Source organism: Acipenser ruthenus, chromosome 38 (assembly GCF_902713425.1).
Source record: "Acipenser ruthenus chromosome 38, fAciRut3.2 maternal haplotype, whole genome shotgun sequence".
Classification (NCBI taxonomy): Eukaryota; Metazoa; Chordata; class Actinopteri; order Acipenseriformes; family Acipenseridae; genus Acipenser; species Acipenser ruthenus.
The window spans coordinates 528,287-541,803 of NC_081226.1; the positions used below are offsets into that span (position 1 = coordinate 528,287).

Sequence of the window (13,517 nt, forward strand, 5' to 3'; positions counted from 1 at the left end):
TCAACATATTTCAGACAGCTTGCTCTAACCTATTTTATTTTTGATCTTGCTAGTTGAATTAGCATAACCCCCGTTGATAGATGTGTTATGATTTCAAGTCCAGCTGTCGCCTATACCTTTGGGTTTGGGTTTGGGTTTGGGTTTGGGGGGGGGGGGTCAAATCTTAAGATTTTTCCACTGTTCACATCCTTAATTCTGAAACACAAAGCGCTGTTTGGGGGGGATGGGGATGGGGGAGAGGAAGGATTGTACCTGCTACCCAAGACTGATACCTCAACCCCTCCCTCCAGAGGAAGCTCCAGGTATTGCAGTCCCTCGTGTCACTGCAGTGTGTGTGTGGTCGGGGGGTCAGTCGCTGCAGTAGCGCCTCCGTGTGGCAGCACCTTCACTCGCGGCCCAGGCCCTGTTGTTTTTTTTTTTTTTTTTTTGTTTTAAGTTTAGTTTGTTTCTATTCCTCGGTCTTGCCACCGCCTACACTCTGTACAGAAACCGACTCAATAAATTATTAGCATGAATAAGACGCCACGCTGCCTCCTGTCCTTTATTTATTTATGTATGTATGTATTTATTTTAAAATGTCTTCTCAACTGTTTCAGCTGCTGTCATTCTCAGCCTTGGAGGGGGGGGGGGGAGGGGACCCTGTTTTTCAATTTGCAATTCCCGTTTCATGCAATCCCATTGATCACACTGGCAGCGACGCAGCAGCGTTCTGTTTAAAATCGATCTTCTCGCACGGTGGCGACACATTGGAATTGGCCCGATCAATCCTGGAAAGTTCAGTTACGATACCGGTCAGTAGCACACAGGGGTTCAGAAGCCTTTGCTGTGCGTGTAACCACAGTAACTCTGTTAATATAGCATAACCACTGCCCTGTGTGCAGCTCTGCCCAGCACACACTGCCCCTCGCCCAGTCTCTCTCTCAGCACATCAGAGCTTGTATAGAGACACGCCGGCCGCCACTACAGCCTCTCGAACACACTTAAAATTGCACCTGTATATTCTGCTAGGAAATTAATAATAATTAATCCAGTAAGTGCTGGTATCACAAATCGAAGTTTGATATTGAACCGGCGACCACACAAACTGCAAGAGAGCCAACACGTTTCTAGCTTAATTTGAACGTAAAATTAAAAATAAATAATAAAAATGATTTATAGTTCAGTGTCTTTGGTTTAATCAACCAAACGTATTACACGTTTAAATAAAAATGTGTATCTATCTGTATCTATCTCGCACATACAAATTTATTTATATATATATAAAAGTTTAATACCGTATTATAACTTGTTTGTTTATATTAGGTGCAAAAATACACTACCGTAACTAATAATAATACTAAAATAAAAAATAAACACAAAGTTAAACCTGTCTATAATAATAACTGACGCGCCCTTCTGCAAACACGCTTATAACCGCTTACTCGAATACTGCAATGTCTGTGGTGTATACAGAAAGCAGAGGGGTCTCTGAGGTGATTTCGGAGCGTAGGCATCCTCACACAGCTCAGCTCCTGTGCTGGCTTTCTGTTTCTCCGTGTCTGTGGCGGGTGGACTGCACAACCATTTCTATTCGCATGTCTGTGGTCTGCTGAAGTTCCGCCATTAGCCGGTCCTTATTCGGCGCTTTAATGGCGGCCTCGTCCCGCCCGGCTCTGACGTCATTTGCAAGCCCTCTATCTAATGACCGCGGCTGGTTTCTGATTGGCCCACTCTTCGAGACGAACCCACCAATGGGGTACGCGGATTGCTTGCAGGCAGGCAGGCGCCGTGGAGACATCGAAGGAGACGGCCGCCAGAGCGTGAGTATCACGACAACAACAATAATAATAATTAATTAAAATAAAACACAGAATACGCTTTTAAGGGATGAAAGACGCTTTATTTTAAATTAGAAACGGGTTCCGAGTATTTACCGGAGATTCAGTGGTGGTTTTGGGGGGGCAGTTTTGACGGCGAGGAGCATAGAGACGGGAGCGGAGAGACGAGCGGCCATGGCGGACTCTCTGTCTCTTCCTGTCGAGGGATCATAGAGCTCCAGTGCGCGGCTAGAGCGCGGTCGTGTCGTGCCGTGCCGTGCCGTGCCGTGCCGTGGGGTTAACAAAACAAAGCACGCGTTATATTAAAGGTGGGACACCCAAATTACTTCGACCGGGGACCCCAAATTCAACACTCAAAAAAAAAAAAAAAAAAAGCCTGGAGGAATGTCAAAACGCCTACCACTCGCACAGGAGAAAATGAAAAACTGTATAAATTAATATACACAGCCTGTCGAGATAGATTCGTTGAATTTAGATACTTTAATCTGGGTTACATTATTATTATTATTATTATTATTATTATTATTATTATTATTATTATTATTATTATTATTATTATTATTATTATTGACAAAAAATGTATTGGCAGTGTGGAGTAGTGGTTAGGGCTCTGGACTCTTGACCGGAGGGTCGTGGGTTCAGTCCCAGGTGGGGGGACACTGCTGTTGTACCCTTGAGCAAGGTACTTTACCTAGATTGCTCCAGTAAAAAAACCCCAACTGTATAAATGGGTAATTGTATGTAAAAAATAATGTGATATCTTGTAACAATTGTAAGTCGCCCTGGATAAGGGCGTCTGCTAAGAAATAAATAATAATAATAATAATTACAGTACAACACTGTCAACAGCCTTCAATAGCATTCTGTGGACTGCATATCACTTTGATCCATTCCTGGTTTCACTAGGAGTTTAATAATAAGACACACCTGAGCTTGTTTCCTAGACACACTGTGGGCTAATCAAGCTGGTAGTAAAACCTGGAATGGGAGACACTGCTGTGGAACAGGAGTCTAGTTCCCATCCCTGTAATTCCAGAGCAGTCTATCTGCAGTTACAATGTAAATCCAGTACGGTCTAGTGATATTAAACTGCAGTTACAATATAGAGATGTTTAAATGTTTATTTTTCTTCCCCAATTTGAAACGCGCATTTCGCATCTGCAGCCCAGATTACCGGTCAGTAGGACTAAAGGTCAACCCGCGACCTCTTCCTTTTCAAAATCAATTCTCACTTCAATCAATTCCAACACCTCGTTGATCAAAATTGCAATTCGCAGAGTGTTCAGTTTTAAAATAGAGTTTCTCACCGTGGCGACAAATTTCGCTTAAAATCTGAAGCCACTGTTTGTTTGTCAGTCAATTTAAATTAAATTTATTATGTAACTCTAAAATATAAATTCCAAGTCCCTTATAATCAGAATTGAAACTGTGACAAGACCTTGGAAAAACTATTAAACCTGTCCAACTGGACAAACAATCAGATCAATGCTGTTAATGGAGAGCTTGAGTTGGAATGAAAACCAGGAGACCCCGCTTCCCTCGAGGACTGGAGTCTGACACCCCTGCTTTAAACGATAATAAAAATCTAAAACAAATCCTCTTACTAAGGGGAAACAGAAAGACTAACATCAGAATCGCAAGACAAACACATGCGCAACTCAACTGTAATTGATCGATTACACAGTGTAATTACAAATTACAAAGCCTGGCTTAACGGTTCCCAAACTGAACTGGCCGACGGAACACGTTCCCTCCCGCCAAGGACCGTTTAACGCACGCCACATGCCAGGCAAACATTTAACAGTGCGGTGCCATCTGGCGAGAGACAGCAAGCTCCGTCTGTTTGCTCTCTCTCTCTCTCGCTGGCCCGTCTCTGCAGCAAGCCTGCCATCTGCAGCAGTAACGTGCTGTAGCTGACTCCTAATTTTAACCCCTACCCCCCTCCCTAAAATTAAATCCTTAAAACTTATTTCATCCGTCCTTCGGATGAGACGCAAAACAACCGAGCTCCTATTGGAAGTGACTCTGCAGCAGCAGCAGCAGCAGTTGCTGATGATTCAGAGTTCACCCCCCCTAGGCTCTGTGAGTCTCTTTGGATAAAAAGGTCTGCTGAATGACTAATAATAATATTCAAAATAAAAATAACAGCCCAAAACACGCACTGCCCCTTTACTGCCCTCCTGGGTGTGTTCCCGGGCCCGTGATTTTTCTCAATGTCAGATGTATTAGACACTGGGCAGCAAAGGGTTACATGAACCCTCGCTCTCCTGGCTTCTCTTAACTGCTTAACTGCCTATTTGCACTTAGTGTCAACTGCCCTCTATTTAAATATGAATCTTGCATTGTAACCCTGCACTGCCCTGTAACACCTGGAAGCCGCCTTGGGTAAAGACGTCTGGCAATACAATTAATACTCATACCGGCCTGAGACCACTAGGTGGCGACAGAGGCCGTGCGGTGAGGAGGCTGCCACAGAGCTGGGCCGGTGCCAGATTGGCACAGTGCTGCTGGCTGGCTGTGTTAGAACCCAGGCTGGTTTACACCACCGCTTGCTGTGACTCTGCCAGGGCTTTTTTTAAATTTTATTTTACAGCGTTGGGTAAAGTAACTCCAGCATTGCCCTGTGTACAGTACAGCACAGCGAGGCTCTGCCCAGCACACAGCAGGCAATGCCAGTGCACTAGATCAGCACTTTATATAGACACCATGGTGGGTAGCTGCTGTAGTTCTGTACAGGGTTTTATATTAGTGTTATATAGTGCGGTCCCTCCAGCATTGCCCTGTGTGCAGTACAGCACAGTGAGGCTCTGCCCAGCACACAGCAGGCAATGCCAGTGCACTAGATCAGCACTTTATATAGACACCATGGTGGGTAGCTGCTGTAGTTCTGTACAGGGTTTTATATTAGTGTTATATAGTGCGGTCCCGCTAGCATTGCCCTGTGTGCAGTACAGCACAGCGAGGCTCTGCCCAGCACACAGCAGGCATAAGACACTACAGCTCTGGCCAAAGGTTTTGCAACACCTAGAGTTGCAAAAAAAACTATATGAGCCTAATCTAGATACAGATGAACCCGTGTTTTCTATCTCCTCTCTTAATATCATCTCACAAACCCGCTTTCTGCCTCGTTTTGTGCAGCGAAACACCCAACGTCACCAAATTTTAATTGCAAGTGCAGCGCCTGATTGATCGCTCTCATCAGTCGACAATTCATGCCTTTTTTTAGATAATGACACAAACTGTTTTCGTTCCAGTTAATGATACAAAAAAACATATTTGTCAGTTTTTCTAAGTAAACTGCAAAGCGCCGCTGTGTAAATCACTGTGTTAACATGACGTTATTCCAGCAGGTTTCATTCCACTTGATGAAGCAACACTGAGTTCATTCTGTGGGTGGGGGTGCAAAACTGATGCAAAGCTTTTGGCTGTAACTGTAGACGACAAGAAACAAGACGACAGGGAATTAAAACCGGCGTTTATTTTTGCTTTTGTCTTTTGTAGGGGACGGGGGTGTCTGCACGCAAAGACAAGCAAACACACGCCCGCTCTCGTTGCAAATATGCTGGAGTCACCCCCAGGCGGTGCTAATGATGACCAGGGCCCCCCAGTCTGTGTGGAAGCTGACCAGGGCCCCCCAGTCTGTGTGGAAGATGACCAGGGCCCCCCAGTCTGTGTGGAAGATGACCAGGGCCCCCCAGTCTGTGTGGAAGATGACCAGGGCCCCCCAGTCTGTGTGGAAGATGACCAGGGCCAGTCTTCCCTCTTCATGTGCTTCCGCTGCTACCAGCTGTACAGCACCCTGGATGAAGTTCTAAGCCACCAGCTGACCTCTCACCCCGAAGACAACGAGGAAGGAGAAGAGGAGGAAAACACGACCCCCAGCGTTGCCACGGCAACCACTGCTCCAGAGGAGGAGCCAGAGCAGCAAGAGGTACGAGAGGGTAAGGGTGGGGCGCAATTAAAAACCAGGAACATAACTGCTTATAAATAACAACTGTTGAATGAAGTAATGTTTGTTATTTTCTGTTCTCTCTCCCATACAGGAAGTGCGTAACTGGTACCAGTGCCTTCCCTGCGGGGCGTTACTGGAGTCGCCCGTCGAACTGGTCTGGCACCAGCAGCAGACGGACTGCGGTTCGACCCGAAACCAGACCCCACCCCGGTCTCCGCAGGAGCCAGCGGCAGGGGGTGGGAGGGAGAAGCGGGCCGGGCCGCGGGCAGAACCAGGGGGGGTCTGCGAGCCTGGAGCGGCTCCGGTGCCGCTGATCCGGTACCAGTGCAGCGACTGCGCGGACCTCTTTGAGTCCCTCACCCTGTGGCAGCAGCACATGAAGCAGGGGCACTGCCGGAGCAGCAGCGAGGCGGAGAGGAGGAGGAGGAGGAGGAGGAGGGAGAGAGCTGCTGGAGACGGGACCCCGGGCTCTCAGGGGCCAGCGACGGGGAGTCGGGAATCCGGGAGAGATTCTCCGCTGGAGGGAGCGTCCGCCCAGCTTGCGCCCAGGGGGGTGGTTTCCGGAGAGGGAGTGAAGGAGGAGGAGGAGGAGGAGGAGGAGGAAGCTGCTGCTTCTTCACAGTCCCTTCACCCTGCCAAAACGCCCACCTTCGGTAACCACGGTAGCGGCTCTGTGATGGGCTCTGCCGCGGTCGCCCTAGCGATGGAAGCTGTCATGGCCGCCAGCTCCAGTCGCAGTAAAAATAACAGCGGGCCCGGGAAGGAGGGAACGAAAGAGAGGAGGGGTGAAGAGAGCGAAAGAAGAGAGGGGGCAGACAGCGGTACAAACAACAGTAATGTCGCTGCAAGTGAAAATAGCAATGCTTCCAGCGACAGTAATGACGGCGAGGGTGCGAACACGGGTTCCGCCGTGTCGCGTGATCACGCCTACCTGAACAGGTGTGGGTCGGCCATCAGGGAAGAGCAGAGCGAGGGAGGGGAAGGGATGGAGGGAACGCGTAAAAAGACGAAAGCGGGGGTTCTTTCCTTGGAACCAGCCCGGACTCGAAGCCAGCCCTCGTCCCTGAAGAGCTTCGAGAGAGGCGACGGAGCGGCCAGCACTGAAACGGACTCCGCTGACCGACGGCTCCCAGCCGCCAAAACAGAACCCGACCCCTGCCCGGCCCAAACCCAAACCACCCCGCTTCCCGCCAGCTCTCCGGGGCCCGGTTTGGAGTCCGACAGCCAGCAGCAGGACGGGCCCAGCGACCCGACTCCTCCCAGACCGGGTGGCAACAGGAGGGCCGGTTCCGGCGACTCTGCCGGACCCGATCTCCTCGGACCCTACCGGGCCCGGCACTCGCACCTGTGCGTGGACTGCGGGACGGGTTTCGGGACAGAGCCGGCGCTGGCGGACCACCGCAAGAGGCTGCACCGCGCCGAGGGGCCTCTGCACACCTGCCCTCACTGCGGGGAAAAGTTCATGAACACCACCAAGTTCCTGTACCACAGGAGGGGCCACAGGAGCGCCGGCCCGGAGGGGGGGGGCAGGAGAGGGGTGGGGAAGGTCGTTGAGGCAGACAAGGGGCTGGAGAAGAAACAGGGGGCTGGGGAGACCGTCTTGGTCTTGCAGAACCAGCAGCTCGCCCCGGTTCTCCCAACCGTCCCGGTTCCGCTCATAGGGATGAACGGCAGGGTCGTGTACGTCTATCCCACAGACCCGTCTACGGAGGCTGGTCCAAAGAGCGGGGAGGCCAGCGTGGGGGGAGGAGGAGGAGGAGGAGGAGGAGGGGCCGACAGGGGCAAGAGGAAGGAAGCTGGGGCCGACAGGAGCCTGGAAGGAGGGGGCAAGAGAGCCAGGAAAACAACTGGCGATAATAACAATAATGATGATAATGATAATAATGATGATGCTGCTGCTGCTGATGATGAGGAGGTTAACAAACCAGACAAAACGGAGCACTCCTGCGGAGACTGCAGCCAGCAGTTCAGCAACAAGACTCGGCTGCTGAAGCATCGCAGGGAGGAGCACGGCCGCAGGAGGGGGAAGAGGAAAGCTGGGGGTGGGGCTGGGGGGGCTGACCCTTCCTTACCAGCCCAGGACAGCCCGGAGGAGGAAGCAGCAGCAGCAGGGTCCGCGGCCTCCAAACGAGGGGGCCCCCACCCGTGCCCACACTGCGGCAAGACGTTCCGTCGCCGGTACCACCTGCGCACGCACCTGGTGACCCACACGGGGGAGAAGAGGTTCGGGTGCGAGACGTGCGGCAAGGCCTTCTCCTGCCAGAGCAACCTGGCCCGTCACCGCGTCACCCACACCGGCCGCAAGCCCTACTCCTGCCAGCAGTGCGGCAAGACCTTCACGCAGTCCGGCACGCTCAAACAGCACCGGCTCATCCACCTGCTCGCTGAGACCCGCGCCTCGGGGGCCCTGGACCCCGCGCAGATTGAGGAGGCCTTCCTCCCGCACCGCTGCCCGGACTGCGGAGCCGGGTTCAAGAGGAAGACGCACCTGCTCATACACAGGTAACGTGCGCTGGGGGAGCGGGGGGTGTTAGCATTGCAATCCCAGTACTTGCTCAGTCACAGGTAAGGGAGAGTGGGGGGGGGGGGGGGGGTAGGAGTGGACCTGGGGTTGATTATAATTAGAGCATTACAATTACAGAATTACAATTACAGCATTAGAATTACAATTACAGAATTACAATTACAGAATTACAATTACTGCATTACAATTACAATTACAGCACCTGTTTATTCGCAGGTAACGTGCGCTGTTTTTTTTTTGTTGTTGCCAGCAGCGCTTAGAGAAATCCGTTGTTGTTCCTGTTTGTTTTTCGGCAGGCACCTGCACACGGGGCAGTACCCCTTCCAGTGCAAGGAGTGCGGGGGCTCCTTTCTGAGGAAGAGGCTGCTGGAGCTGCACCAGCTGAGGCACCAAGGTGAGGAACGCAAGGGCAAAGAAACACGCCTCCCTCCTCCCCTACTGTCCCTGACCTCCTCCCCTCCCTTCCTCCCTCCTCCCCTACTGTCCCTGACCTCCCTCCCTCCCTCCTCCCCTATTGTCCCTAACCTCCTCCCCTCCCTCCCTCCCTCCTCCCCTACTGTCCCTAACCTCCTCCCCTCCCTCCCTCCCTCCTCCCCTACTGTCCCTAACCTCCTCCCTCCCTCCGTCCCTCCTCCCCTCCCTCCCTCCCTCCTCCCCTACTGTCCCTAACCTCCTCCCTCCCTCCGTCCCTCCTCCCCTACTGTCCCTAACCTCCTCCCCTCCCTCCCTCCCTCCTCCCTAACCTCCCCTCCTCCCTCCCTCCGTCCCTCCTCCCCTACTGTCCCTAACCTCCCCCCCTCCCTCCCTCCCTCCTCCCCTACTGTCCCTAACCTCCTCCCTCCCTCCGTCCCTCCTCCCCTCCCTCCCTCCCTCCTCCCCTACTGTCCCTAACCTCCTCCCTCCCTCCGTCCCTCCTCCCCTACTGTCCCTAACCTCCTCCCCTCCCTCCCTCCCTCCTCCCTAACCTCCCCTCCTCCCTCCCTCCGTCCCTCCTCCCCTACTGTCCCTAACCTCCCCCCCTCCCTCCCTCCCTCCTCCCTAACCTCCCCTCCTCCCTCCTCACCCTCTCCCCTTCTCTCTCCTCCGTCGCCTTGAGGGGATGGAACCTGCAGAATTCAGAAATACTAAAAAGGAAACCTCGTTATTTCAAAGACGTTGAAAAAAAAAAAAAGTTTTCCAGTCGACACGTTGTGGTCGTCGTGGAACGTAGTTACTTTTCTTTCAGCGTCGGGAGTGTGTTGCGTATTTGAGCTGTTTTTGTTTCTGTTCTTAGCTTTCGTACAGCGCTCCTAACCCGACTCCCCCCCGCCCCCTCTCTCTCCCCTCTGCCCCGCAGGCCGGGAGCCTGTGTCCTGTGCCGTGTGCGGCTCCCAGTTCCTGGACGAGGCTGGGCTGCGTTCCCACAGGCAGTGCCGGCCGGGTCTGGAGTGCGTTTACTGTGGGAAGCGCTGCCCCTCTCAGGAGAGGCTGGATCTGCACCAGCTCTCCCACTCGGGGCTCCCGGCGCTGCGGTGCCCGCGCTGCGGCCGCCGCTTCGCCAGCCAGGCCGGGCTGGACAGCCACCTGGAGCGGCACGCTGGCGGCACACGCTGCTTCCACTGCCGGGACTGCGGCAAGGACTTCACCACGGCCAGCTCGCTCTCCGTGCATCAGAGGATACACACCGGAGAGAGGCCCTACCAGGTAACCCACTCGCCAGTCATGAACCAATACACAGATCAATATACGGATCAGTGATCAACACACACAGGGGAATCAGTCATCAATATACCGATCAGTGATCAACACACACAGGGGAATCAGTCATCAATATACTGATCAGTGATCAACACACACAGGGGAATCAGTCATCAATATACTGATCAGTGATCAACACACACAGGGGAATCAGTCATCAATATACCGATCAGTGATCAACACACACAGGGGAATCAGTCATCAATATACCAATCAGTGATCAACACACAGGGGAATCAGTCATCAATATACTTATCAGTGATCAACACACACAGGGGAATCAGTCATCAATATACGGATCAGTGATCAACACACACAGGGGAATCAGTCATCAATATACTGATCAGTGATCAACACACACAGAGGAATCAGTCATCAATATACTGATCAGTGATCAACACACACACGGGAATCAGTCATCAATATACTGATCAGTGATCAACACACAGGGGAATCAGTCATCAATATACCGATCAGTGATCAACACACACAGGGGAATCAGTCATCAATATACCGATCAGTGATCAACACACACAGAGGAATCAGTCATCAATATACTGATCACTGATCAACACACACAGGGGAATCGATACACACCAGTTAATGAATCATCAATACACTGATCAGTGATCAATACACACCAGGCGAAGGCCCTGCAAGGTATCCTTGTCAGCGAGTTCATTCATTATTAAACAGTGCAGCGTGATGTCAGTGCTGCAGCTCTGTTAAGAAGCTAGCTATTTCTATAATTCAGGCTGTGTATCAAGAATTTATTTTTGATCTCTCCCTTCTTCCTTCTATCTCTCCCTACCCCCTTTCCTCTCTCCTGCTTTCTTTCTCCCCATAACTACACTCCCATCCCTCCCTCCCCCATCCCTCTCTCCCCCGTCCCCTCTCAGTGCTCCACCTGCGGGAAGCGGTTCCGTCAGATCCCTCACCTGCGCGATCACGAGCGGCTGCACTCGGGGCTCCGCCCCTTCGCCTGCCAGGTGTGCGGGCGGAGCTTCGTGCTGTCGGCGCGCCTCACCGAGCACCTCCGCACGCACACCGGCGAGAAGCCCTACTCCTGTGCCGTGTGCCGCAAGCCGTTCCGCTCCCTCTCCAACCTGGGCAAGCACCGCAAGACGCACGGGCATGAGAAGGGGGCGGGGCCGGCCAGCGGGCAGGTGGAGGTCGTGCTGCAGGAGGACTCAACCGCAGTGGAGACCATCCTGCTGGTGCAGAGCACAGACCCCGTCGGCAAGGGCGGTCCGGGGGCCGTCCCCTCCGGGGGGCCACGGCAAGTCTGCACCCTGACCAGCGTCGTCATGGCAGCAGCGAGCGTTCTGGACCCCGCGCAAAACACAGACCCCAGAGCGGCGCAGAGAGGGGAGGTCATGGGCGTCTACCACGACGGACAGATGGGCGTGCCTGGAGGTGGAGGGGGAGGGGGAGGAGGAGGAGGAGGAGGAGAGGGGGGCGCTATTCTGTTGGTGCAGCAGGGGGCGGGCCACTGCGTGCTCGCCGGGACGGGACAGGGGGACATTCCCATCATGCACCACACCGTGGAGGTCGTTATCGAGCAGACGGGTTGAGGGGTCGGCTGTAGCTTTTTTTTTTTCTCAAATCGGTTTTCGAATTTGTAAGCGTAACTCCTCTCTGTCTCTCTCTCTCTCTCTCTCCCTCCCTTTGGTTCTGTTTGAGTCTGGGAGTTTTTAATCCCTCCCATCGTTCATTCAAAACATTCACTGCTGAAAAAATGTAAATAATAACGCAAGTATTTTTTTTTTTTTTCTACTAGCTGCGTATTGTATTTATTTAATTTTTTTTTGCACTTACAACCTGATTACGCTGTGAAATAAGGGGGTGAAAAGAAATGAGGTTTGAAGCTGTTGTCAATCACAAGTGGTAATGGGGGGGTTTCAGAAGCGATACCGGACTGATTTGAAATCAGAGAGCGAGAGAGAGAGAGCGAGAGAGAGACAGAGAGAGAGAGACAGAGAGAGAGAGACAGAGAGAGAGAGAGGTGTCTCTCAGATGCAGACAGATTCCCCTGCCAGTGGAGATCACGGGGGGGGGGGGGGGGGGGGATTATGGCAGCGTCTGAACAGTCTGCTGTGATCGTCATGTTACCAGGCATCATGCTATCAAAAAAACAGCTGCTTCAAATGCAACAACAGCAGAGTAAAAATAAATAATAACATTGTGACATAAAATCCTGAAAAGTAAAATTGTGTTTTGCACAGATTATGATGATGATGATGATGATGGTTTTTGTTTTTTGTTTTTTTTCTTTGATAACAGTTTGCTTTTTAGTCTCTGTTTATATTAGAAAAGAGTTTTAAACGATGCTGGAAAGCCACAAGGCCAGTGAATCGGGCTCCTGTCTGCCCCCCCGAACCCCCCAGATTGGAACCCAGCCCCCCCAGAGGAAGGGGAAAGGCTGGTCTAGTGCATTGAGATTAACCCGCTAGCGCCACCTAGCCCCCCAGATTGGAACCCAGGCCTCCAGAGGAAGGTGAAAGGCTGGTCTAGTGCATTAACATGAACCCGCTAGTGCCCCCGAACCCCCCAGATTGGAACCCAGCCCCCCCAGAGGAAGGGGAAAGGCTGGTCTAGTGCATTGAGATTAACCCGCTAGCGCCACCTAGCCCCCCAGATTGGAACCCAGGCCTCCAGAGGAAGGTGAAAGGCTGGTCTAGTGCATTAACATGAACCCGCTAGCGCCACCTAGCCCCCCAGATTGGAACCCAGGCCTCCAGAGGAAGGTGAAAGGCTGGTCTAGTGCATTAACATGAACCCGCTAGCGCCACCTAGCCCCTCAGATTGGAACCCAGGCCTCCAGAGGAAGGTGAAAGGCTGGTCTAGTGCATTAACATGAACCCGCTAGCGCCACCTAGCCCCTCAGATTGGAACCCAGGCCTCCAGAGGAAGGTGAAAGGCTGGTCTAGTGCATTAACATGAACCCGCTAGCGCCACCTAGCCCCTCAGATTGGAACCCAGGCCTCCAGAGGAAGGTGAAAGGCTGGTCTAGTGCATTAACATGAACCCGCTAGCGCCACCTAGCCCCCTAGATTGGAACCCAGGCGTCCAGAGGAAGGTGAAAGGCTGGTCTAGTGCATTAACATGAACCCGCTAGCACCACCTAGCCCCCCAGATTGGAACCCAGGCCTCCGAAGAAATACTAAAATAAACCTGGAGGGGAATACTAAAAAAAACAAACAAGAAATGTTAACGGACGACAGGGAGAGAGAGAGAGAGAGGAAGAGAAAAGTTAAAGCATACTTTTATTTAAGTGCCCTGGTATCCCTCATCTGAGCAGTTTAAACTAGAAATCCACCAGTTATTAAAATGTTCTCGTCACCTATATCCGCAAAAGTCAAGTCTAAGGGGTAGCTGTTAAAAACTACCCACAGTGCTGATAAAGTTCAGTTGGCAGCCTTTGTGTGTAATAGCCTGGCTTGGAGAGAAAGAGGAGGCTTGGGAGCCTCAACCGCTGTGCAAAACA

The 13,517-nt window shown here is 52.2% G+C and overlaps 1 protein-coding gene across 1 annotated transcript; it reads left to right on the forward strand.

The window, feature by feature from the left end:
* Positions 1-1,721: 1,721 nt before the first annotated feature.
* On the forward strand, positions 1,722-11,803 carry LOC131707147 (zinc finger protein 574-like). Its single transcript, XM_059009389.1, has 6 exons — positions 1,722-1,799; positions 5,319-5,748; positions 5,861-8,271; positions 8,590-8,687; positions 9,630-9,976; positions 10,930-11,803. The coding sequence occupies exons 2-6, from the start codon at positions 5,377-5,379 to the stop codon at positions 11,602-11,604; spliced, it is 3,903 nt and encodes a 1,300-aa protein (XP_058865372.1). The 5' UTR covers positions 1,722-1,799; positions 5,319-5,376; the 3' UTR covers positions 11,605-11,803.
* Positions 11,804-13,517: the final 1,714 nt, after the last annotated feature.

Coding starts and splice junctions, on each gene's coding strand:
- LOC131707147 (XM_059009389.1), top strand. CDS start 5,377: ATGCTGGAGTCACCCCCAGGCGGTGCTAATGATGACCAGGGCCCCCCA. Junction 5,749..5,860: donor AGGAGCCAGAGCAGCAAGAG/GTACGAGAGGGT, acceptor TCTCCCATACAG/GAAGTGCGTAACTGGTACCA. Junction 8,272..8,589: donor ACGCACCTGCTCATACACAG/GTAACGTGCGCT, acceptor GTTTTTCGGCAG/GCACCTGCACACGGGGCAGT.